The following is a 23,634-nucleotide window of genomic DNA, read 5'->3' as shown; positions in this document are numbered from 1 at the left end:
ACTAGTTAATAAAATTCTTAGTTTTCAAATAAACCATGATATTTGAAGTGTCTAAAATCACAGGGTCTTCCCAATTGTTCTCTGCCCTATCCCTAATAAAGTCGAATGGAAAATAGAGCTTAGCTGCTTCTCATCCAGAAAGGAGGTGTTTGTTTGTTTTAAGCTTTATTTTGGCCTCTGATTGATTTTTCAGTTAATAATATACTGAGATTTTTTTTTTTTTAATCAGAGTATCTGGATATTTCACTTCAAATAACTTCAGACAAGCAGAGTTGATTCTTATTTCAAATAAAATAAGTCAGGAGATGGGATAATAATAGAGATTGCCAGGTAATGCAGGAAAGACTAAGTAAGAAAATATTTTTTTTTTCCCCAAAACAGATCCATCACCTGTTACCCTCATCTTTTTCTTAAATTTCTCCATGATTTCAGGGACATATATAGAAAGAGTTTATTGATCCCTAAACTCGAAGTTCTTTTTGTGCTTATCTTTTTCTCGAGCTGAAGCCTGAGCATGAAAAGAATTACATTCCATTAAAAGCAGTGACTCGGGTGGGATGATCAGTAGTGGTCGCCTTACTGCTATTCTATTTCCACTATGTTGGTAAGAGTTTGTATGTTTGGGGTGTTTTGGATATTTTTATTTTTAAGGCTAATGTTCAAGTTTATGGAGTAGAACACTATTCAACAAAATGGAGTGTCTGATTGTAATAATGAATAAGAAACATTGAAGGTTTTTTCCAGGTTATATTTTAATGTAATATCTAGGATTTGGCATAAAGTTGTCATTTTCTGATATTCTCACTTAATAGATGAATTCTAGCATTTTTATGAAGATTTTCTGTTAAGTAAATCTTGTTTTTACATTGGCTTCCTACAGTGACTACTCATAAGAATGTTGAAAAATGCTTTTAAGAAATGTGTTAAAATACTGGGAAAAAAAAGCAATCTTAAAACTATAAGATACTCAAACCATAATGAGAATGTTTATATATTTCTTGAGTCTCTATTAACATAATATCCTCCTATGGTTATGCTCTAAATGTTTTACTCTCTAAGGTCTTAGTACTTTGGCTATTTTTTTAATCAGTGCCTAACTTCCTATTCCTTTTAAATTTAAGTATGAAGTAATAATTCTTTTACTCTTCCTTGATCTTTTGACTCACAGTACCTTGGCTGATTGTTTGTTAAAAGAAATCTTTAGGTGGAAAGAGATAGTATCACTATCTGCAGCCCAGTTAGTAGCTGTATTCAAAATGGGAAAACAAATTATTAATTATTGAAAATTGTTTAGGGACTTGTTAATTGTTAAGACCCTGGACTTTGGAGTCAGCACCTGGCTTTGCATTCCAACTCTGCCATTTTCTAGCTGTGAGATCTTGGGCAAGTTACTTAATCACTGTAAACCCCAGCTTGTTCCTTTGTAAAATGAAGAGAAGTAATAGCACCTGCCTTGTAGAGTTATTAGGAGGATCAGATGCAAACATATATAAGGTATTCAGTGACCTCACTGATATATAACAGGCACTCAACTAGTTGCTAATATTAACAACATACAATCTCAGGGTTCAGTCAGCCATTGGCAATCTGTTGGTTGTTGGAATATGCCAGTATTCTCTAGTAAGCAGAATCTAATAGCAATCAGAAAATGAGTAGGTTACTTTTGGATTAAACAGTGTATTCATATAAGTGAATACACTATTCACTTATAGTATATAAGTGAATCCTCCTCAGAAGCTGCTATTACTGAAAAATGATGTTAAGGCTGACTAAATTCTGATAGTTCTCAGTTATTAACCAACTCCCAGAAATTAACTATCCTATTTAATAAAAGCCTAATATGCTGTCTGGTCATCCAGTTAGCCGTTCATCCAATCGAAGTGTAATATGCTAATGATATGCTAAGGCAGCTCAACTACCGCTATGATGTGCACTGACCATCAGGGGGCAGACTCTCAACACAGGAGCTGCCCCCTTGTGGTCAGTGCGCTCCCGAAGGGGGAGTGCTGCTCAGCCAGAAGCCTGGCTCATGGCTGATGAGTACAGAGGCAGTGGCGGGAGCCTCTCCTGCCTCCTGGGAAGCACTAAGGATGTCTGACTGCCAGCTTAGGCCCATTCCCCATGGGAACTGTCAGTCGAACATCCCCCCGAGGGCTACCGGATTGTGCAAGAGTGCAAGTCAGGCTGAGGGACCCTCCCCGCCCCCCGCCCCCCAGTACACGAATTTTGTGCACCAGGCCTCTAGTAGTGTATATAATAAGAGGAACCAACCTCTACTTATAAGTAGAAGCTGTGGACAAAGTGGTAGGTGAATAATGGCCCTTCTATGAAGCCCCCAAATTTAGTAAGCTAACGGAGTGTCGTACCTCAAACAGACATCGTGGTTTCAAGAATTCTTATGCTGAGAATGATGTCCAGTGACATGTGCCTATGTGTAATTTATTGGTAGTTTAAAAGGTGAAATGAACTAGAAGATGAGGGTCGGGCTTTCTTTCCTGCTGTCAGATGTGTAATGTGGACAAATCATTTGACCTCTTAATTTTATCTTTTGCAAATGAGGATAATTTTTGCTTCTTCCTTTCTAATAGTGGCATTATAATGGAAATGAGTTGATAATTCAGGGGCAAACCAACCCTACTATTTTACAATCCATTTCTGAGATATATTGTTCATTGGAACTGTTTTCAGCTTGATTAGAACCATAGCATGTAAAATCCAACTAGGAAATTATCTGCAGACATGATATTTAACCCATTGTACGCCATAAGTGTCGATAGAAGCAAGCGGCGGACCTTCCACACAGGCCACGTGCGTCTATAAAAAAAAATGTTTTCCCTAAGTAGCAGCCCTGACCGACTTTAAAAATTATTTTTCATGAGAATTTTCAGCTGAAAATATTCAAGAACACCCGAATTGTAATATATTTATTTTTATAATATTCATTGCAAATTGATTTTTTTTAATTCAAAATATTGTGGTGTGTGGAATGGTTTCCGTTTCGGACGCATGGCAGTTAACTGATTAATTGATGTAATTGAACCATAATCTATGTACTATGCAAGTTGTCTTCTTTCATGGGTTTCAACCATTTTTGCTTTTTAAATTAATGATGATGTTGCTAGATTTGTAATAGACAGCTAGTCACCTTTCAGTGAGGTTTCAGTGAGGCTTTTCTCTGTGTCTAGGTTAATTAAGAAACCTAGGTTAATTAAGGTAACTGTTTTAAAATTAGCTCTTGTCCTCCCTCTACAGGAGAATTTGCAGCCTTCAAGTAGCCACACCATCATGGCAGCATCTACCCTTATTTCTTAAGTCTTGTGTTCGTACAGTTTGTTAACATCAAACACAGTTCTGTTCCTCAGATCCTTTTTTAAAGAAATGAAATTTTCAATTCATAAGCTGATGTGGAACAGAATGGAAATTCCCATCCAAGAAAAGAGGGAAGAATGTTTTAGGAACCAGAATTCTCTGCTGCCAGTGTTTCTTCTTCAACACAAACACCACGTGCATACAAGTCTGCCCAGTCCCAGGAAGACGAGAGACCCTGAGTTCTGGCCTTTTGATGGTCAGGCATGATGGAAAGACACTGCTGCTACAGCTTGGGAGATTGGCTCTGGAGTCTGCCGGTCGACTGTGCCCTTCTAACCACCAGATCAATGTGTGGCTGATCATCTGATGGGGCAGTTGCAATCACCAAGCATCGTTCTCTTTCCTGTTCTGGGAGTCTGTTGTGGAGCTCTTTCCCCTAGCCACCACTGGTTAATTTCTGAGGGACGGAACAAAAATGCAGCATGCCCTACCTGTGTGGTGCACGTTCAGTCCTTGACTCATTTTTATTAAAATGAAGCTATTTTATTTAAGTGGAGAATGAGAGGGAGACAGAGCTACGTTTCGGTGCAGAGGAAAAGGGAATGCTGCATCTTTTTCCTGACCTCCTGGGTTTCTGGCCTTCTGTTTCCTTGCTCACTGAGGGTGTCTGCCTACCCACGCAGGCTGGAAAGTGCTGGCACACATTGCCTTCTTTGTTCATTGGGTCCAGCAATGAAGAGAAGTGTCTGGGGTTTTTTCCCTCCACAATATAGCAAGTTCTCAGGAAAATCTTCCTCCTAAGCTCTTCCAGTCACCAAGTAATTATGTGGCTACTTTGCCCAAGGCACAAAAATGCCATGGTGGTATTTAGTTAAAAGCCTACAGAACTGCTTGATAACAGTTTTGAATGTGAGACATTTATGTAATTTAAATGTAAGGTACAAGTTTTAATTTCTGAGTTTCTTCTATTATATTTTTATTAAAAAAAATAATTTTCAGATTTAATTGAATTGGAATAAAACAACACTTCCCATTAGAATTATATATCCTGAAAAATTGTATTTTTGTTATATAAACAACTTTTAAAGAAAAATCATTATCCTTCCTCTACCTAAACATGGGGAATCTTAGCATATGACAGATATTTATAATTTTTAAATTAATGGTACTTGCTGGATCCACACTAACATCTTTGCTAATATCTCATTGTTTCTTCCAGTTTACTCTTACACTACATCCTCATTTTCTTTTACCTAGAATATACAACCTAAAATAAAAATGGTGGTGTCTCCATTCATTCTTCTTTTTCCTTTTTTCCCAAGCCTGGTCTTCAAAAGGTTGGGTAATTTGGCAGCTGAGTTCCCCAAGCAGATAATAGAGCAATTTTAGGTGTATTGGGACTGAGAGAGTATGTGTGAAGCCTAACGTCAATTGTTTTTACAGAAAGAGCTGCTGTGATATTAAGAACCTCATTCCTTTTCTTTATATAAATGGAAAATATAACCTAGCCATAGCTTCCTTTGGCATTTACTAAAGAGTGGTGTAAGTCACGGTAGTAGCAAAGAAAGTGACTCTGGACATATTAATGGCAAATACCTCCCTTATCATGGATCTAGAATCTCTTACTGGATTTGGGAATGTAAATCAAATCAAATGTACTTAGCCCAACCAAACTAGGTAGCCAAGGATCTGAGAGAAATTGGATAGGACTATAAAATAAAGCAGGGAATTAGAAATTATTATTTTAAAATTTCAAATTGTAACTCACCCTGCTATCTTTCAGCCTATTAACACTCACTGCCATTAGATTTTTGCTAAAATACCTGTATTCACAGGAAAATTCCACGGACGTGTAAAAGGTTGTCCCAGTAGAATGGAAAGTATACTGAAGCTATTAGTGAATTTGAAAATCAATGTGTTCTTAAGTCTTACATGAGCAGAGCAGTATCTTAACAAAATTCAGAAATTACAAAGATGTAAAATGGTTCATGCTCATTTGAAGAGCATCTTGTATGTATAATGCTGCCTCTTTTAAAAGCATTGTCTATTTTTCTTTCTAAATATGCTGCCATGGATGCTTTTAAACATGCTTGTGTTCCCTGTACCAAGATTGCAGAGAGCTGGTCTTAAACTATAGGCATGTCTGCTCAGCAGGTAGAGCTGCTAGAGGCTCAGGTGCGGGACTGCCTGGATGGCTGGAGCAGCACAGGACCTAGTTCTGGAGGAAGCTTGGCATTGGGGTTTTCCAAACACTGTTCAAGGTGATACACTTTTTTCTTCTCTTTCTTTTTAGAAAAGGTTGCTATCTCATTTGAAAAGGAGAAACAGACTCTATCTCAAATCTGTGCCCAGAAGCCAGGCTCGTGGTATTATTGAGAAATTTTTATAGAGCCCTTACAAAATAAAATTTGAAAATTTCCCTTTTCCTTTTTTCCATCAAGTTGTTTTTTCTCTAGTTTACAATTGACATGAAAAAGGGGTTTCCCTCTGAGTTTCACTTTCTTTACTGTCCGATGGTTAACTACAGATAGACTTGCTGAGCTCCTAAGAAATACAAGGAAGAACTCCTTGACGTGCAAAGCACTTTATGAGTAATTGAATGGATAACATGTGGCTGCTTCACTGATTATTTCCCAAGGCGGTAACTATCTGTCTTTTCCGTAAAGTGCTGCAGTGCCTTCCGTGGGGCCTTTTATTTTGGGTAAGGAGAGGTGAAGCCTGAAAAATTTGAGAGTAACCATAAAAGATTGTTTTAATCCTGATGGAATTGTATTGTTTTGTTTTTTCCTAGCTGATGGACTTTATCATTAAACTACAGTCTAGGGCAGTGATGGCGAACCTGTGACACGTGTGTCAGAGGTGACACGCGAACTCATTTTTTTGGTTGATTTTTCTTTGTTAAATGGCATTTAAATATATAAAGTAACTATAAAAATATGTCTTTGTTTTATTATGGTTGTAAATATCAAAAAATTTCTATATGTGACATGGCACCAGAGTTAAGTTAGGGTTTTTCGAAATGCTGACACGCCAAGCTCAAAAGGTTCGCCATCACTGGTCTAGGGTGTAGATTTTTGCCACTGAAATAATATTGACCAAAAAGTAGTTTATAAAAGGGATTTGTGAATAGAAAAATCCAGTGTGATTCTTTGTACTTGTGTGCACCTTAAAAGAAGGCTCTGTCTAGCTGTCAAAATCTGGTTCCTGGACGTGCAGTCCCTGATTGTATGTGAGATCTATAGGATGTACTGGAACATCCTAGAAGATAAAATCACATATATGAAGTATATGTGTTATATTCATGTTGGTGTTGGAGAAGAAAGAGATTAGTTATAAAGAGATAATTCAGGACTTCACCACTGTCCACCTGAAACTAAATATTTCCTAGATTCTCATGGGATATGGTCACAGCTCTTAATCACATAATGTTATCATTTGTTCATCAGGCAACGTTGGCACTGCTGCACACCCCTCCTCAGCCTCACCACCCCCCCTGTACATTCACCCTCTGCCTCGGGCAAACCTCATCTAGCTTTAGTTTGAAACATACTACAGAGTTCAGGTGACCTCTTCAAAAAACTACCTCCTCAGAATGAGGTAATGAATATTTATTTAAAATATGAAGTCAGGAGCTCTAGAACATGAAGATGATTTAGGATTTTAACTTTTATGTGTGCTTGTATTTGAACGCTCTCATTTTGTCCTGAAGGGCATTATACATTTAGGCAGTAATACTGAAAAATGTAGCAGAGTGTCTGAATGTTGTTGCAAATGGTGCCAGAACCTGTTTAGGGGTACGTTTCAGAATATCAACCTTAAGTCAGTTGCATGAAATTAAATAGTTACGGTATCACTTCACTAACAATGATATAATTTTAATTGTCAGTGGGCTTGGCAGGACAGTGCACCTTCATAATGAGTTAGCCACAGCCTTGTCACATGTGCAGATACTTCGACCGACTGCCCAGCTAAGGGGGGAGAAAGTGATTACCCGTTTTGCAAGATTCTCTTCTTTGTCCAAGTTGGCATTGTTAGTGCTAGAATAGCAGCACCTGGAGACCAGCAGATTCCAACTATTAGGCTATTTAAAAACATACACATAGCCAGACATGGAAGGTTTACTGAGTGTGAACACGAAATAGCTTATAGATCAGACATTGAAATGGTGTAGGTGAGGCTGTAGAAAAATACCTTGACAATTTGCCAAATGATCTTACTGTGCCTTCATGATGCAATAAAAAAAAAAAAAGCTAAAATTTTAGCAGAAATCAGTGATTTGTGAAGAGAGCAGCCACTCTGGTCTAACTCAGCTGTGTTAATATTTTTTAGAGTGCAATTTAGACTGCAAAGATAAATGCACTAAAGAGTTTATAGCCAAATCACATTTAAAAAATGAAAACACAGGTAAATTTTCAGTGAACAAAATTATTTTTTTAAAGCACATAACCCCTAGTATAGTCAGATATATTTATCATATAGAGCAAATAGGTTGAAATTATAGTTCAGTGACATTTCTAGAGAAACTTTTTCTACTCCCATAGGTTCTCAAAGCATGGAATTTTTATATAACAGAAATATTTGACAGACATTTTAAGAAATTGTGTAGTTCAAGGTTGAAGTACTGTATGCTGGGCAGCAGTTGCGTGTGTGAACTTAGAACGGGGAAAGAAATTAAAATATGGGGCAGAATTAGATTTTATCAGTCTCCAGAGTACTGCTGCCAACCTAGACATGGATTTTTCAGAGTTTGAAACATTACAATTGCCTTCCAGGACTGGTTGGCAAGTTAAGCAGGACTGTGCTGCTAATCCTGTTGGGGGTGCTGTGAGGTGTCGGGGCCTCCTTCATGAGGAAGCATTGGAATAGTTACTGTGCACTGGACACACTCCGTGGTATGCTTCTTGTATCTTCATTCCTCACCGCCCCAAGAAAGGCAGTGTACTGTCATGGCGTGTTCTCAAGGTGTTCACTGAGGGGTGTTACTACACCCACAGGTCACTGAGCACCCGAAGAGTACGGTAGCATCGCTGCCTGATGTGTATATTGGCCACCGGAGAATGACGTGGCCAGTGTATCCATGGTCCATGTTGCTAGCTCTGGTAAAATCGAAAACGCTGTAAGATTTTTGTGGTATCAGTACACTAGGCAGTAAGCTAAGCTTTGTTTTGTTTTCAGATAACTTATTTTTACTTCTGTTTGGCAAAGATATTTACATTGAAATTCAGTCCTAAATTTTCTCAGTTGTAGAAAGGGTAGTTAACAGTTTCTGTTGGGTATTTTTAAGATAGAAAAGGACAAAAACTTAATTCCTAAATTCTTAAATTAAGGTCACAGGGCTTTATTTTTAAATGCATAGGGACAGTTAGTCCCCACCTCAAAAAATGTTTAAGTAGATCTTTTAGCATCACAACTTCAACTGTTGATTTAGTCTTATTAGTTATTAAATCAGTTTTATTAAAATGTTTAATTTTATTTAGCTGTTTTGACTAATTACAATGGTATTACCAGTTGTGCATGAGTACACAGCCAGTGTATCTGTTATTTTGTGATGCATTTTTTGAAAGAATTCTAAAGATTGAAATACTCTTTAAGAACAAAGAACTGAAATATATTTATTCCTGTTAGGTATAAAAAAGTGAAAAAGGATTTGTGCAAACCATCCGCATCTCCTGGCAGGCTGGGTGGGTTGTCCAGCACCCACGAGTGGCTGGTTCTCAGCACGGTATCTGTGTGGGAACCGGGCATGGGTTTCACTTAGGAGATGTGGCAGAGGAAGGGTTCTGGTTACAGGGGTGCAGATGGGGATTATGAGTAAGTTGCTTAGTACTGGTTTTCTTTTGAAAATTACTGTGTTGCATTTGTGTATTAAGCTTTTTTAACCCGGGTGTGGTTTGGTGGAGTAGGAGATACATCGGAGGAAACTTCAAACTAGCATAAGCAACAAAGCTCACAGACTAGGCACAAATAAGAGAAAATGGACCAAATAGGACAGGGGAGGGTGTGGGAGTAACTCTGAGGGTAGGGAAAAATTGATGTGAGGGTGGGAAATAAACCATAATTATCTGAAATAAAATGTAAGAGTGCAATAAGTGTGCTTTTCTAAGCTGTGAACGGTTTTGTTTTAAATCATTCCTTCGTTATACATTTGTGTGTGTTCCGGACATAGCTGATTAAAACCAGCTATGAAAACGTAATGCCTTTTTATTCACATTAATTACCAACATAAGTGGCTAACCTTTATGTTTGTGTATCTTCATGTTACATTAGTTTACATACGGGGGGGTTTGTGTTATGCTGTGCCCTTTTCCCTCCATTTGAAAATGCATTTGTTGGGTCCTGTTTCCTTTGGCCATGCTACACACTAGTCTGTTTGGCCTTCGTGATGTCACCCGATTGGAAGGACTATGACAGTGATCTGTTTGTGTGGTAATCTTTTGTTAGTTGTACACTCTGAACCTTTCCTCACTCAGCAATTTCTGCTTCTAAAATAGGAGCATACAACTGGTCAGGGGGTTGAATTTGACCGTTTACCAACACGTTCCTTTGATTCTATACAGTACTTATGATTGCTCTTTAGTTTAGACCAAGAAAAAGGACATCACCCCCCTTTTCATTTACCTTCTTGGTTTGAGGACAATTCTTCTATACAGGAGAAGGCAAATCCTTCATGTTTTAACCGAGGAAATGGCTCCAGGTTTACTACTCCAAACCGTGTGGCAGTTCTCATACACATTCCTCTCTCGCTGCCAAAGGTTCAGGTTTAGTGCACTTCAGTTCCAATAACTGAAAAGGTTCTCATGGAGTCTGGAAAGATGGGGACTTTTTAATTGTCCACAGACCTCTCTATACCTGCTTTGCAAAAATTATGGAGTAACTATTTTTAAAACTTATTTTTCAATTCATAAAAAAATACATTTATTTTCAGTCAAATGGATGTCGTCTCCCTCTTGCCCCTTAGTCCTCAGTGCTTGAATCTTTTTTTTTTTTCTTTTAATTTTTTTTTTTTTTTTTTTTTTTTCAATTCTTCCCCAACCCCACTTCTTGATACTTTGGTTCTCTTTCCTGCTCAGGTCCCTTCATTTGTACTTTGGAATTTTTCTCATGTAAATTTGTACAATGGAAAATATTGTTCAGTTTGGATAGAAAGCATGAAGAATTAAATAAAGATAGCTGAAACTCAGATTGAAAAAATTTATTTCTGTGTAAAGTTATTTAAAAACTCTGTATTATATAAAAGGCAAAAAAAGTTCTATGTACTTGATGTGAATATGCGAATACTGCTATAATAAAGATTGACTGCATGGAGAATTCTTTATCAACATTATTTTTCTAGCATTATCACATTCAATAACAGAAATAGTCAAGATTTTGACAGTCAGTTCTTCCAGGCAATGGAGGGCCTGAGAAGTGTACATTGTGTTTCACACATACAATGTTGATTACTGCTTGGTGGGTAGAAGTTATACTTAGGATAGTTTTAAACTGTCAAGATGGATGCCTGCTACATCGTGCTGGCTACACTGTTATAGTGATGACCAACAAGTACTTCAATTCTGCAACCTGATCTCTCCTCCAAGGGCTCAGTTGAAATACATGCTATAATTCAGTCGTTGAAGGAGTCTGAAGTTTTCAAACTTTTAAAAAAAATTTATCTTTATTGTTTACAGGTGTCCTCTTTTTCCCCCCATTGCCCCCTCTCTGCTCCCTCGGGCCTTCACCACACTATTGTCTGTGTTCCTGAGTTTCAAACTTTTTTGACACAGAATGTACACATGTGCAAACATATCTAAATTTGAAAGTACGCCCACAATGGTTTTTATACTTCTTTTTATGCTGGCTACCTGAGTTGATTTTGTGCATTTGATTTCAATGCCTGGAGTTTGAAAGATACTTCGAGTATCTTCAAACTATGTCAAAGTACTGAGCAAAGTTTCCAGAAGTGAACAATTTTGAAACGTCATCAACTTCATCTGGAAACAGAATGTTTGAGAACAATATGAAGGAACAGAAAAGTCTTCCAGATGGCACATACTAGTAGTTGAGGAATCTGGTTTCTGGTCTTCATGCCCCTCTAATCATAGAATGCTGCCCAGACTTGAAGTATTTTCTCTGAATTGCAGTTTTATCATCTGAAAAATGTAACTCTGTAAATATAAACATCTTAGAAATGCATTTTCTAAATAACCTTCATACATGATTACAGCAATCCTGGCCTTATTTCTAAAGAATGTATTATTCCATAAGAGGTTTTCCTTAAAATTTAGCCCAGAATCATGAATACTTTAATTATTGTGATAGAGAACCCTATCACACTAGTCTGAAATTTTATGAGAAGCTGTGATAATTGGACCTACTGTCTGGGTTAGATACTTCTCCTAGATGCATAAAATATCAGAGCAGAAAGTTCTTAAAGATAATCTGGTCCAGGTCTCATCTCAGTTACTGAATATGGAGCCCTGAATAAGAATGACTTGCCTAGGCTCACCCAGGACTCGTCAGTACTCTAATATTACTGTGGTCATGATGCCTATAATGAAATGTAGACAGAAACAGTGTTTGTGGCTAGAAATGGATGTTGTACAGGCACACTGCTTCATTAATCAGGCAAGCCACTGCTTGTGTAGGAGACAAAAGGCAAAGGTCCAGCTGCTGAGGCAGGTCATGCAGCCCTCTTCCTTTCTCTCACTGTTCCCATGACCCTCCTGATGAGAGGGTGGCAGCAGGGAACCAGATGGACCTCTTCTACAGAAGAGTTCTAGTGGCAAGTGGAACCACGATGACTCTATCTCCCTGTATCATGCATACAGCAGGTGTTCCTCACACAATACCTCCCGTCTCTACCTTGACTAGATATCCCATTGTATTTACACTCAAGGTTCCACAGGAACAAATCTGTGTAAAATTTGACACCTCATCTTCTGTTGTCATCAATAATTCCTTCACCACCTACCTTTCCATTTATGAAGGTCCATCTCTCCACCTACCAGGCACGTCCTAAAACTTACTTAGAATGTCCCTTTAACTCCTAATCAGGGAGACGTCCTAAATGCCTGTTGTCCTAGGCGGAGGGGAGGGGTGGCACCACATCTGTTGGGATGTCTGGTTACAGCTGAGTCTATCTTCATATGGAGGCTTTCCTACAGACAGCAAACTGGTAGGCAGGGGTCACTATAAACTTACCTTAGACTCAGTGGTCTAGAACAGTTACTCCCATTAAGAGAGTATTTCCTTCATGCCAGACACAATTCTAAGGGCTTTACGTGCTAACCCGTTTAATCTAGTTAACTCATGTACAAATGAGGAAATTGTAGCATAGATCAAGGAAGTACTCTGCCCAAACTCACAGCTAGTAATGGTAGAGTTGTGTCAGCCCACAAGCTTGACTGCAAAGCCTGAATTCTTACACTCTGTGCCAGTTTTTCAAGCTGCAGGTTGAAACCCATTGGTGAGTAGTAAAATCAGTCTCTGAACCATCATTTTTTAATATACAATAAGAGAAAACATCAGAGTGCATCACAGGTAAGTACTGTTTCATAAAACTTTGGAATTGTATACATATATATGTAATTTATATCTCAGGTCACAATGTAAAATTATTTCTTAGAGTAGGTCATGAAAAGGTTTACACCATGCTATGCTAACTCTGAGATAAGCTGACTTAACCTAGAGCAAGACAGGATTTGAACATCAGCTCTCTAACTGGCTGTATTAGCTTGGGCAAGTTACCTAATCCATCTATAGCTCAACTTCCTCATTTATAAAATGGAAAGAATGTCAGGACTTAATAAATTAACAGATGTAAAGTGTGACCCCAGTGCCTGGCCTCATAGTCAGTTTTCCCTATTATTTAATTATAAATAGCCATACATCAAATATATTAAGTATATTGCCCTAACTGGTTTGGCTCAGTGGATAGAGCGTCGGCCTGCGGACTCAAGGGTCCCAGGTTCAATTCTAGTCAAGGGCATGTACCTTGGTTGCAGGCACATCCCCAGTAGGGGGCGTGCAGGAGGCAGCTGATTGATGTTTCTCTCTCATCGATGTTTCTAACTCTATCCCTCTCCCTTCCTCTCTGTAAAAAATCAATAAAATATATATATATACTATCTCTTTGGGACCCTCTCCACTTAAGTATTTTCCCATAAACTGTAATAGCAGGGTGGAGACCAGTTCCTTTGAGAAAAGGCTGGAGACAACTTCTGCATCAGCTCAAACTGGTTTCCCAGCCCAAGTGGAGGTCACACTGGCTGAGTTAAAAGACTACTGTTTTTATAAAACAGTAAGAAAAAAAAATTTTTTTAAAGACTACTGTTTTTAAGTTAGCTTTTATTCAAGTCAAGCAATTTTGTTTGCTTTCTAAGGATAAGAGCTAATGGCATTATCCTACTTGAGTTAACTGTTATAAATTGTATTCTTTCCCAAAAACTATTGATATGGAGGGGCAACAAAAATGAGAACCAGAAAGTATAGAAATCTCATGGCCTTTTAGACTATCAGCTCAGACAGCTCACTCTTAAACAGGTGAGTAAACACAAAACCAAGGGGAACGCCGCCAGCACCCCCTACAACAGGCTCAGGACTGCTGGAGCTGGCTGTGGGGGAGGGTGAAACTGCCACTTGCTTTGGCTTTGACTGTCATCATGCCCACTGACAACTGAGAACTAAAGAGGGAGTGCAAACCTAAGGACGAGGAATGCTCATCAAATCACAACCCCACACACCCTGCTCGGGGCCTGCCAGAAGCTTTTCAGTGCATCACACCTAAATCTAAACCTGCAACCATGACCTATTAACCTTACCTAGCCCAACCTCTCCTCACCTGCCGGAACCCTCGCTGGACCTTCTGTTCCTTAAACACACTGAATTTGGTCCCACCCTAGACTTTGGTTCTTGCTGTTCCTTGTCCCTACAGCTCTCCCCCCTCAGACCCTCACACAACTGGTTCCTCATACTAGTTCAGGTTTAAGCGAAAATGCTTTCCCCATTCACCCAAAATACCACCCATCTCTAACACATCACCCAGTGTTATTTCCTTCACAGCACTTAGTAAACCTTACTTATCATCTTCCCTCCCTAAAATCTAAGCTCCCTGTGAACAGACTCTTATCTGTCTTGTTTAGCATTGCATTCCCAGTGCTTAGGTGGTCAAAAACCTAAGTTGGAAATACATGAATAGTAATGCTTCTAGGAAGTCATGAAGCCACTCTATACTGGAGATTTTTATCTGTGGAGAGAGGAAAATGCTGTCCTACCTACTCAGAACTATGATGCTATAGTTGGAAAGTACTTTGAAACAAATTTTAGAAAAAGTAAAATATCCATTTCACCCTTGTTTCCCATTCCTCCAGCCCTAAGAGTTCCTAGTTAGAAGTTTGTCTTATGAGTTCCACAAATGGCCACTGAACACAGTGCCCAACCCACAAGAGATATGTAAGCACAATAAATGGACTGCCCTGATGGCTACCCTCTGCACACTCGGGAATACACCAGCAGCAGAGAAATGGCAAGTTTTCACATTAACTGTCAACATATGTATGACAGACATTCGCTAAGGAGGCAGGCAGTATGACACTGTAAAGTATGGGGTCTGAGTAATATCGCCACCCATCGTGAGTGATGCTACATGAGTTACTTCATCCCGAGCCTCGATTTCCTCTCTGATACATGGACCCAAGGCTACCTGCCATGAGGTAACCAAGAGGATCCACTGAAAGGGCCTGTAAGCAGTTGGCACAGGAAATAATCCACAGAGAATGGTTCTCAGAAACATTCATAACTCAGTTCCTCATTCATGACCAAACCACTTTAATTTACAACTTCAATAGACAATATGAAGTTCACAATCTCTTGAAATTCTGACCTTGCTCCTGCAGAAAAACAAAAGGGAAAAGCTTTAAGTACTTTTATTTTCACTAACTCAAATCCATAATTCTGTTTATTCAATTATTTAAGCATCCACTGAGCAACAGTCATGTGAGTCGCCTTGTAGAGGAGGGAAGCAAAATCACCTTGCTCTCGCAAAGGGCTTACAGTCTAGTTATTAAAACAAAACGTTAATGACAGTGTGGGAATACTGGGAAATCTGTAAGAGGATAGGAAGGGGTTAGTGCTGTCAGACACTTTAACACAGGAAGCAGAGGGCCTGGGACCTCTGACTGTCCATAACAAACCCAGAGACATACAAATTATAAAACAGCTTAATTACCTGCCTTTTGGAGACATTTTTGCCATCCCCCTCAGCCCTACATATCCAAAAACTGCTGTAATTTTCATGTCAATAAGCTACTTCTAATTAAAAAGGCAATACTAATAATACAATTTAATGGAAACACTCAACTATCTTTTAATGCTTCCTATCCTTTAAAACAATTTCCAGCCCTAACTGGTTTGGCTCAGTGGATAGAGCGTTGGCCTGCGGACTCAAAGGTCCCAGGTTCGATTCCAGTCAAGGGCATGTACCTTGGTTACGGGCACATCCCCAGTTAGGGGGTGTGCAGGAGGCAGCTGATCGATGTTTCTCTCTCATCGATGTTTCTAACTCTCTATCCCTCTCCCTTCCTCTCTGTAAAAAATCAATACAATATATATTTTTTAAAAATTTCCAAGGCATTCTGAATGATGGCAAACTGTACAATGATTAATTTAAACCGTTAAATAAGAATGTCTTAACCCCCAAGGGGTTGTAGGGAAAGGAACTTCTCCTGCTACCTTCCTTATCAAAGAAGGGAAACTGACTGATGTCCTGATCTGGAAAATGAAAGGGTCGTAACCCTTTACTATTTAAAGAGTTCATTTCCATGCACATCCATATCATAGCATTCCCCTATGCTGGAACTTTCCATGTAAGTGCTAAACGTAGAAGACGGTAGTAGTTTTGCAAGTATAAACATGCACTGTAAGCTCCTATCTGTCTTGTCCACCCTGTAATCCCTGTGTAGACTTGGTACTTAAAAGCCTTTGATGGCTAAGTGGGACCCTAATTTGTAACATAACTTAGGAAAAAATAAATTTTTAAAACATACAATGAAAATGAAGATGAAACCAAATTAGGGTGAGAGATGGCGGGAGCACAGGGGACAGCAAATGTGAAAATACTAAATTCAGAAATCAGACACATGAGCCCTGGCTGATGTGGCTCAGTTGGTTGAGCATCATCCCATGCACTGAGTGGTCGCCAGTTCAATTCCCAGTCAGGACACATTCCTGGGTTGTGAGCTTGATCTCCAGTTGGGGGTGTGCAGGAGGCAGCCAATCAATGGTTCTCCCTCAATGATGTTTCTCTCTCTCCATTTCCCTTCCTCTCTCTCTCTCAAATCAATAAAAACATATTACATATTTTTTAAAGAAATTAGACACATGATATAGTTAATTCTTTATACAGTTAGAAAATGCATATTTCTTCAAGACATCATAGGTACAAAGTTAAAACATGATTACTAACAAGTAAATAGGCCGGCCAGCATGGCTCAGTGGTTGAGTGTTGACCTATGGACCAGGAGGTCACGGTTCGATTCCCGGTGAGGCCATATGCCTGGGTTGCAGGTTCGATCCCCAATGTGGGGCATGCAGGAGGCAGCCGATCAGTGATTCTCTCTCATCATTGATGTTTCTATCTCTCTCCATTTCCCCCTCTCTCTGAAATCACTAAAAAATATTTTTTTTAAAAAAAGAATGAGCTCTTCTTTCCTTATATAAAAAAAAGTAAATATAACTTTCAAAAAATAGAAATTTTACCTACTTGTAAAGAGTTGAGTCTACACTTTCAGTCTTCATCATCTGGAAGGATACCCAATTCTTCATCCGTCCATTGGGAAGGATCTGGATATGGAAAGTGACCCTGGTGACATCATTAAAAAAAAAAAGTCAAGAATCTATACTCCACACAATTACATTTAAAAAAAATATTTAGAGGAAAAATATATAAGGAAAATATAAGGCTGTAACATACACACCCTTGACATGCCACAGGAGGGAATTCTACTACTTTACTCGATGGTCCAACTGTTCTTCGTATTGTTCAATGTAAGCTGAATTGTAAAAGCCTGCCCATTTTGAAGCTACCGGCCTGAGCCAGAGTTTGAGTATGTGTTTGTGATGAAGAGCAGTAGGAATGGAGGCAACAGATTTCAAAGATACCCCACATCTCAACAATGACTTGAAGCCCTGGCAAAACATAATGTCTCAAACTGTCCTGTCATTCCTGCTGGGAGATCTGGGAGCCTCGGGTGGACTTGTTCGTCTTCGATCCCGATCTAGGGGGCATCTGGCTGCACCATCGTCTCACACCAAATAGCCACATATCCTCCTGGCAGCTGACCCACAATGAGACAGGTGTCTATGTGCTGCCGGTGTGTGGACACTAGGCAGCTCCGTACTGGGCAACAAGGGCACAGAGAAGTTCTCGGGGAAATGGGACACTAATCCACCTGATGCCTCTAAAACTTGCGCATAATTTAACATTTTTTTCTGACCCTAAAAACAAAACCAAATTGACTAAAATTCAAAGTATTCTGGATCAACAAGCACAGATTTCAGTGGCTCAAAGGCTTCATTCATTTCCTAGAGAACAGGGTCAGTGCAAATGCGATAAAAGTTCAGTTGAGGCTAATAAGATGCCGAGTAAAAACTTCCCTCCTCAAAACAAATTAGCCCACATCTATCCCACCCCAATTTGGTTGCCTTGGGCCTCCAGACAGACTAGATAACATTCATCATTTAAAGATTTTAAGTGTGAAACTTTGCCGGAAGCCGGTCCATCCTTGCTGCGTGACACAGTCGCTGCAGGGAAGAAACATCTGCACAGCATATGTTTCAAGGGACCTGGCATATATAGCATATTGTTCTTAATATGTTTGCTCTCCTTAGTGCCATGTGTTTTAACCAAGGTCACCTCTCCGAGAAAGGTTGTTTCCCCAGGTGGGGATTTTTCCCCGAGGTTAGGGAGGGGATACAACCCCTTAACTAAGTGCCAGGCGGGTAGTTAAGCTACATAATCTTTACTCCCTGGAATGGAGATAAGAAACGCCCTAACCTTTGTAATAGAAATTGACAGGATTAAAATCGGCTGGTATAAATATAGATGTAACAAGACAATAAACATCAGATCCTCATCAGATCCTAACCAGAACTTCGCTGGAGATCCCGACCAGAACTTGGCTGGAGATCCTGGCTAGAGGTCCTGACTAGGCTGCTGATCAACTGAAGGCTGTCTCCGTGTCATTCCTTCTTCACCGACTCCGTCCACACCTTTGGGGACCCCTGGACCTGCTGGGGTTGGACCCCAGCAAAACTTAACCTGATGAACCCTTAGTTCACAAGGTAAAAGAACTAGTTCCTAGTGTCCCTCCAAATATGGCAAACTAACACAAAACATAAAACATGGACTATCTACATGTGCAGCCTTCAATACAAAAGGGGAGAGAGAGGTTTCATTAACAAAATTACTGCATACACATAGGACAATATGGGGAAGGGATGTACAGTAGCCCCCCTTATCCACAGGGGATACGTTCTAAGACCCCCAGTGGATGCCTGAAACCATGGATGGTACCGAACCCAAGGCATAGAATGTACTTTCCTATACATACATGCCTTTGCCCTTAAAGGAAGCACTTTACATCTGGCATGTCCACATGTGCTTTGGGGCCATTATCAAGTAAAATAAGGGTGTGACTTGTACACAAGCACTGAGTTACCACAATCGACTCAATCTGATAACCGAGACAGCTACTAAGTGACTAGCTGGCAGGTGGTGTATACAGCGTGGAAATGCTAGACAAAGGGCCGGTTCACATCCCAGGCAGGACAGAGCAGGACAGCACAAGATTTTATCATGCTACTCAGAATGGCACACAATTTAAAATTTATAAATTGTTTATTTCTAGAATTTTTCATTTAATATTTTCAGATCACAGGTGTCCCAGGTAACTAAAACCAAGGAAAGCAAAATCATGACTAGAAAAATAGTCTACACACAGGGGGGGAATAAAACAAGCTAAGTTACTATTTCTTCCCTCCTCCCACCCACAGAAAGGAGAATATTCTGCACTTACCAGCACAGCATCCGAGTCATGCCAAAAGCGCCAGAGAATCCAGAACCACATGGTTGCACTGAAGAACTCACCCTTGATCACCTGGGACCTGGTGAGCTGGGGAAACTCTCTGTACCTGGGCTCAATGTGCACACCGCCACCAGCACTACGAGCCGAAAAGAAAACGTTAGGCAGCTTGCTCCATCTTCAAAGTATTCAGTCATCCAAAACCCTGAGTTCCATCCAGAAACTGAAGCTAACATTTCTCATCTCCTCCACGAAATACAGAATGATAGAGCTCCACAAGCCCTCAAAATACTCATTTTTCATAACCTCACTTTAAATTTGTTAAGCAACAAACAGTGGCCTGAACTGACAAGAGACTAATGATGATTTTCCTTTAGTGAATATTCCTGTATCTTGCACAGAAATATGAATGTGTTGATAATGAGTTACTCGCCCCAAGAGTTTTGGTTAAAGGATTGTGAACCTATAGTAGTAAGCAGTCACTAGCTTTATCCAAAGAAAACAAATAAGCCAATCAATTTAGCCATCTATTTCAAAAGTAAATTGTGTTCTCAGCTCCACTGCAATATTTATGGGAAAGAGGACATTGTAACAATAGGCTTCCTCTTTGATAGGTTTAGATACTATCCTATATAATAAAAGCCTAATATGCAAATCGACCAAACTGCAGAACGACGGGAGTAACGACCAGTCGCTATGACATGTGCTGACCAACAGGGAGCAGACGCTCAATGCAGGAGCTGCCCCTAACCTGCAGGCCCCAGGCCAGCCAAGGCGGGTGCCAGCGGGGACCCCCCTGATCACGCAGAGGGAGCCCTGATCGCCAGCCAGGCCTAAGGACCCTACCTGTGCATAAATTTTGTGCGCCAGGCCAGCCAAGGCAGGTGCCAGCAGGGGCCCCCCGACTGCCCCGCCGGTCACCCCACAGATCAGCCCTGATCACCAGTCAGGCCTAGGGACCCTACCCGTGCAAGAATTTTGTGCACCAAGCCTCTAGTCTAGTTATAAGGCCCATCAGTTAAACTCATTAAATAAAATTTGAGAATTATAGTTCAAACCCACTCTCCACATTTCACTGTTGCTAGAGTCTCATAGTGTTTTAACTATGATTTGAAATAAATGGGTGTCCCAAACCAGGATTAAGTATCAAGTTTAAACAAAAAAATGCACCATAATTCTCTGTGAAAGTTACATTTTAAAACATAAACCAACCTGACTGGTGTGGCCTGGTGGTTGAGTGTCAGTGCTTAAGCGTCAGCCTATGAACCAGGAGGTGGCAGGTTCAATTCCCAGGCAGGGCACATGCCCGGGTTGCGGGCTCGATCCCCAGTGTGGGTTGTGCAGGAGGTAGCCTATCAATGATTCTCTCTCATCACTGATTTTTCTGTCTCTCTCTCCCTCTCCCTTCCTCTCTAAAGTCAACAGAAATATTTTTTAAAGAACAAACAAAACCAGATCATATTACTTTGAGGTTTAAAAGCCTAGATGGCCTCCCATCAAATTTGCCTTTGTCACCTATAAAGCCCTCCCTAATCTCTCTGATCCCACCTCTACCACCCTTCCCTCTGCTCCCCCCACTCCAGCCTGCCGGGCTTGCAGGCCATCAGCAGCACACAGAGCCTTTGTGGAGAGGCCCTTTCTGGCAGGTTAGCATGGCTGACTTCTCACTCAGGACCTACTTCAAGTCAAACTCTCAGGCATGCATTCCCCACATCATCCTGCATACAGTAACCCATCCACCCCTATCCTGGACACTGTAGATTAATCCCCCTCTATTTTCTTCATACCACTTAGTAGTACCTAAGTGTGTTCTTTCTTTTCTACTTTTTGTGTCCTCTCTCCATAATGGGAGCTCCATTCTCTTTCTTGTATTATGCTCTATCCCCAGCACTTAGAAAGGATCCTGGAATCCAGAAGATGCTCCATGAATATTTATTCACTTAATGATCACTCACACTGTGAAATCAGTGTGCGTTATGGAAGAACTAAGACCTCAGTGAAGAGGAGCACCCCCTAGCCCAGCTGGCATGGCTCAGTGGTTGAGTGTTGACCTATGAATCAGGAGATTACGGTTCGATTCCCGGTCAGGACACATGCCCAGGTTGTGGGCTCGATCCACAGTGTAGGGCGTGCAGGAGGCAGCCAATCAATGATTCTCTCTTATCACTGATGTTTCTATCTCTCTCTCCCTCTCCCTTCCTCTATGAAATCAATAAAAGTATTTTTTTTTTTTAAGAGGAGCATCCCCCAGTCTCCCCCAGGGCTACCACTTGGTAGTTATTCATTGTTGTCTTTGCTCAGGTCACACCTAGGCCTTTTCTTTCTTCCCACCTCACACCTGTCCCAGCTCCATATCTATATCTATATATATAAAAGCCTAATATGTAAAGTGTCCCCTCAGGAGTTCAACAGACCAGGCGTTCGATCGCTCGTTATAACATGCTCTGAACACCAGGGCGTGGCGTGGAACGAAGGAAGGCCCTGGCCAGCAGCCAGCAGCTGCTAAGGACCATACCCGTGCACGAATTTCATGCACTGGGCCTCTAGTCCTTAACAATCATGTAACTTTAGGCAAGTCACTCCTTTAATTTCTGAGTCTCAGGTCCCTCACAACAACAGCTGAATAATACTTGCATGGTGCTTACTATGCACAAGTAACTGTCCTAAAACACTTCAGGAATTCTAATTCATTTGATTCCTTAGAAGTTAACATTATTATCCCCATTATACAGGTGAGAAAGCTGAGGCATGAAGAGATCAAGAAACTTCCAAGGTCATGCAGCTAATGTGACAGGCACTATCCTGAATTGCCTCTTGGTAAAGTGTAAACGATGGTCTAAGGCAGTGGTTCTCAACCTTCCTAATGCCGTGACCCTTTAATACAGTTCCTCATGTTGTGGTGACCCCCAACCATAAAATTATTTTCGTTGCTACTTCATAACTGTAACTTTGCTACTGTTATGAATCATAATGTAAATATCTGATATGCAGGATGTATTTTCATTGTTACAAATTGAACATAATTAAAGCAGTGATTAATCACAAAAACAATATGTAATTATATATGTGTTTTCCAATGGTCTTAGACGACACCTGTGAAAGGGTCGTTCGACCCCCAAAGGAGTCGCGACCCACAGGTTGAGAACCGCTGGTCTAAGGGGTCTCGAAACACTACCTGGAAAAATCCAAGGTACTATTTTCAGTCCTGCTCTTACTGAATCTCTCCTCTCTGCACTACCAGCTTGTTTTTGGTAGATGTGTCCTCCCTTGGTAGGTATGTCCTGCCAGCGCCATGCTCTCCAGTCAGTTTCTTAGGCTACCTACCTCACCAGGTGACTCTTTTGCTCACTCTCTTAAATTCTAGTGTTGCAAGAGTAAACCCTAATGTAAAATATGGACTTTGGGTGGCAATGCTGTGTCAACGTAGGTTTATCAAATTGTAACAAATGTACCACTCTGATGAGTGATGCTGGCAATGGAGGAGGTAATGCATGCGTGGGAGTAGGAGGGTATATGGCAAATTTCTGTACCTCCCGCTCAAATTTGCTGTGAATTGAAAACTGCTCTGAAAAATAGATGTTTTTTTAAAAATAAAAAAATTCTGAATTGCCCAAGCATCTACTTTTGGCTCTCCCTTCTCCCACCTTCCCACACTCCGAGTGACTGCCTACACTCCCGTGCCTTAGAGAAGTCATTCCTCAACCTGCAGCCTGGGTGATTTTTCAGAATTATAATCTAGCCACAAGACATCGGACTGAAGCCGCTCAACGACGGCTGTCGCCTGCTTTAAATTATTCAGCCGGTCATCAGGATCCTCTACTGTTCCCTCCCTATGCCCCAAGTCTCCAGCCTCACTCCTGCCCTTGACCCTTCAAATGCACACACCGTAGAGGTTGTTTCCGCGGCCTGGACCGACCTCCCTTCCCCAACTCCTGCTCTAGCTTCCAGGTGAGCTTCAACTTGTGTCCACATCCAACTGTGAAAATCCCGAGCGCAGGATCCCCCTGGTGCAGGGTAGTGTCCCTGCGTCCCCCTCACCCCCCACCCCGCTGTCACCAACTCCCCCTGGCCTTGGCGCAGCCGACTACAAGTCCCAGCATGCCTCGGGGTGCGTCCGTCCCAGGCGCCCAGTGTCAAGGTGAGAACGTCCCGGAAACCGGCACTTGCTGTTAGAAGCAGGCCAAGACCCCACCCCCGACCGACACTCACTGACGGACTCCGCTTCCAGCCGCCCGCGCGCGGAGGCCTCTGAAGAGGCTGCCTCCGC

General features: G+C 40.8%; 2 protein-coding genes across 5 annotated transcripts in view; one reads left to right on the top strand and one right to left on the bottom strand.

Moving 5' to 3' along the window:
• BRAF (B-Raf proto-oncogene, serine/threonine kinase) overlaps window positions 1–6,071 on the top strand; it is a 93,591-nt gene extending 87,520 nt beyond the window's left edge. For all 4 annotated transcript variants that reach the window (XM_014546737.1, XM_014546735.1, XM_014546736.1 and 1 more), the window contains one exon: window positions 3,253–6,071. In XM_014546737.1, coding sequence (XP_014402223.1) covers window positions 3,253–3,275 — 23 coding nt within the window. In that variant the 3' untranslated portion in view covers window positions 3,276–6,071. The remainder of the gene's footprint in view (window positions 1–3,252) is intronic.
• Window positions 6,072–15,065: 8,994 nt separating this feature from the next.
• NDUFB2 (NADH dehydrogenase (ubiquinone) 1 beta subcomplex, 2, 8kDa) overlaps window positions 15,066–23,634 on the bottom strand; it is an 11,584-nt gene continuing 3,015 nt past the window's right edge. The window contains exons 2-5 of the mRNA XM_014546706.1: window positions 23,577–23,628; window positions 19,362–19,506; window positions 17,048–17,146; window positions 15,066–15,176 (exon numbers count right to left, since the gene is read on the bottom strand). Of these exons, the coding sequence (XP_014402192.1) occupies window positions 17,072–17,146; window positions 19,362–19,506; window positions 23,577–23,628 (272 nt within the window). The 3' untranslated portion in view covers window positions 15,066–15,176; window positions 17,048–17,071. The remainder of the gene's footprint in view (window positions 15,177–17,047; window positions 17,147–19,361; window positions 19,507–23,576; window positions 23,629–23,634) is intronic.

This window comes from Myotis brandtii, unplaced genomic scaffold (assembly GCF_000412655.1).
Source record: "Myotis brandtii unplaced genomic scaffold, ASM41265v1 scaffold455, whole genome shotgun sequence".
NCBI lineage: Eukaryota > Metazoa > Chordata > Mammalia > Chiroptera > Vespertilionidae > Myotis > Myotis brandtii.
This window is presented reverse-complemented; position numbering and strand designations above follow the sequence as displayed.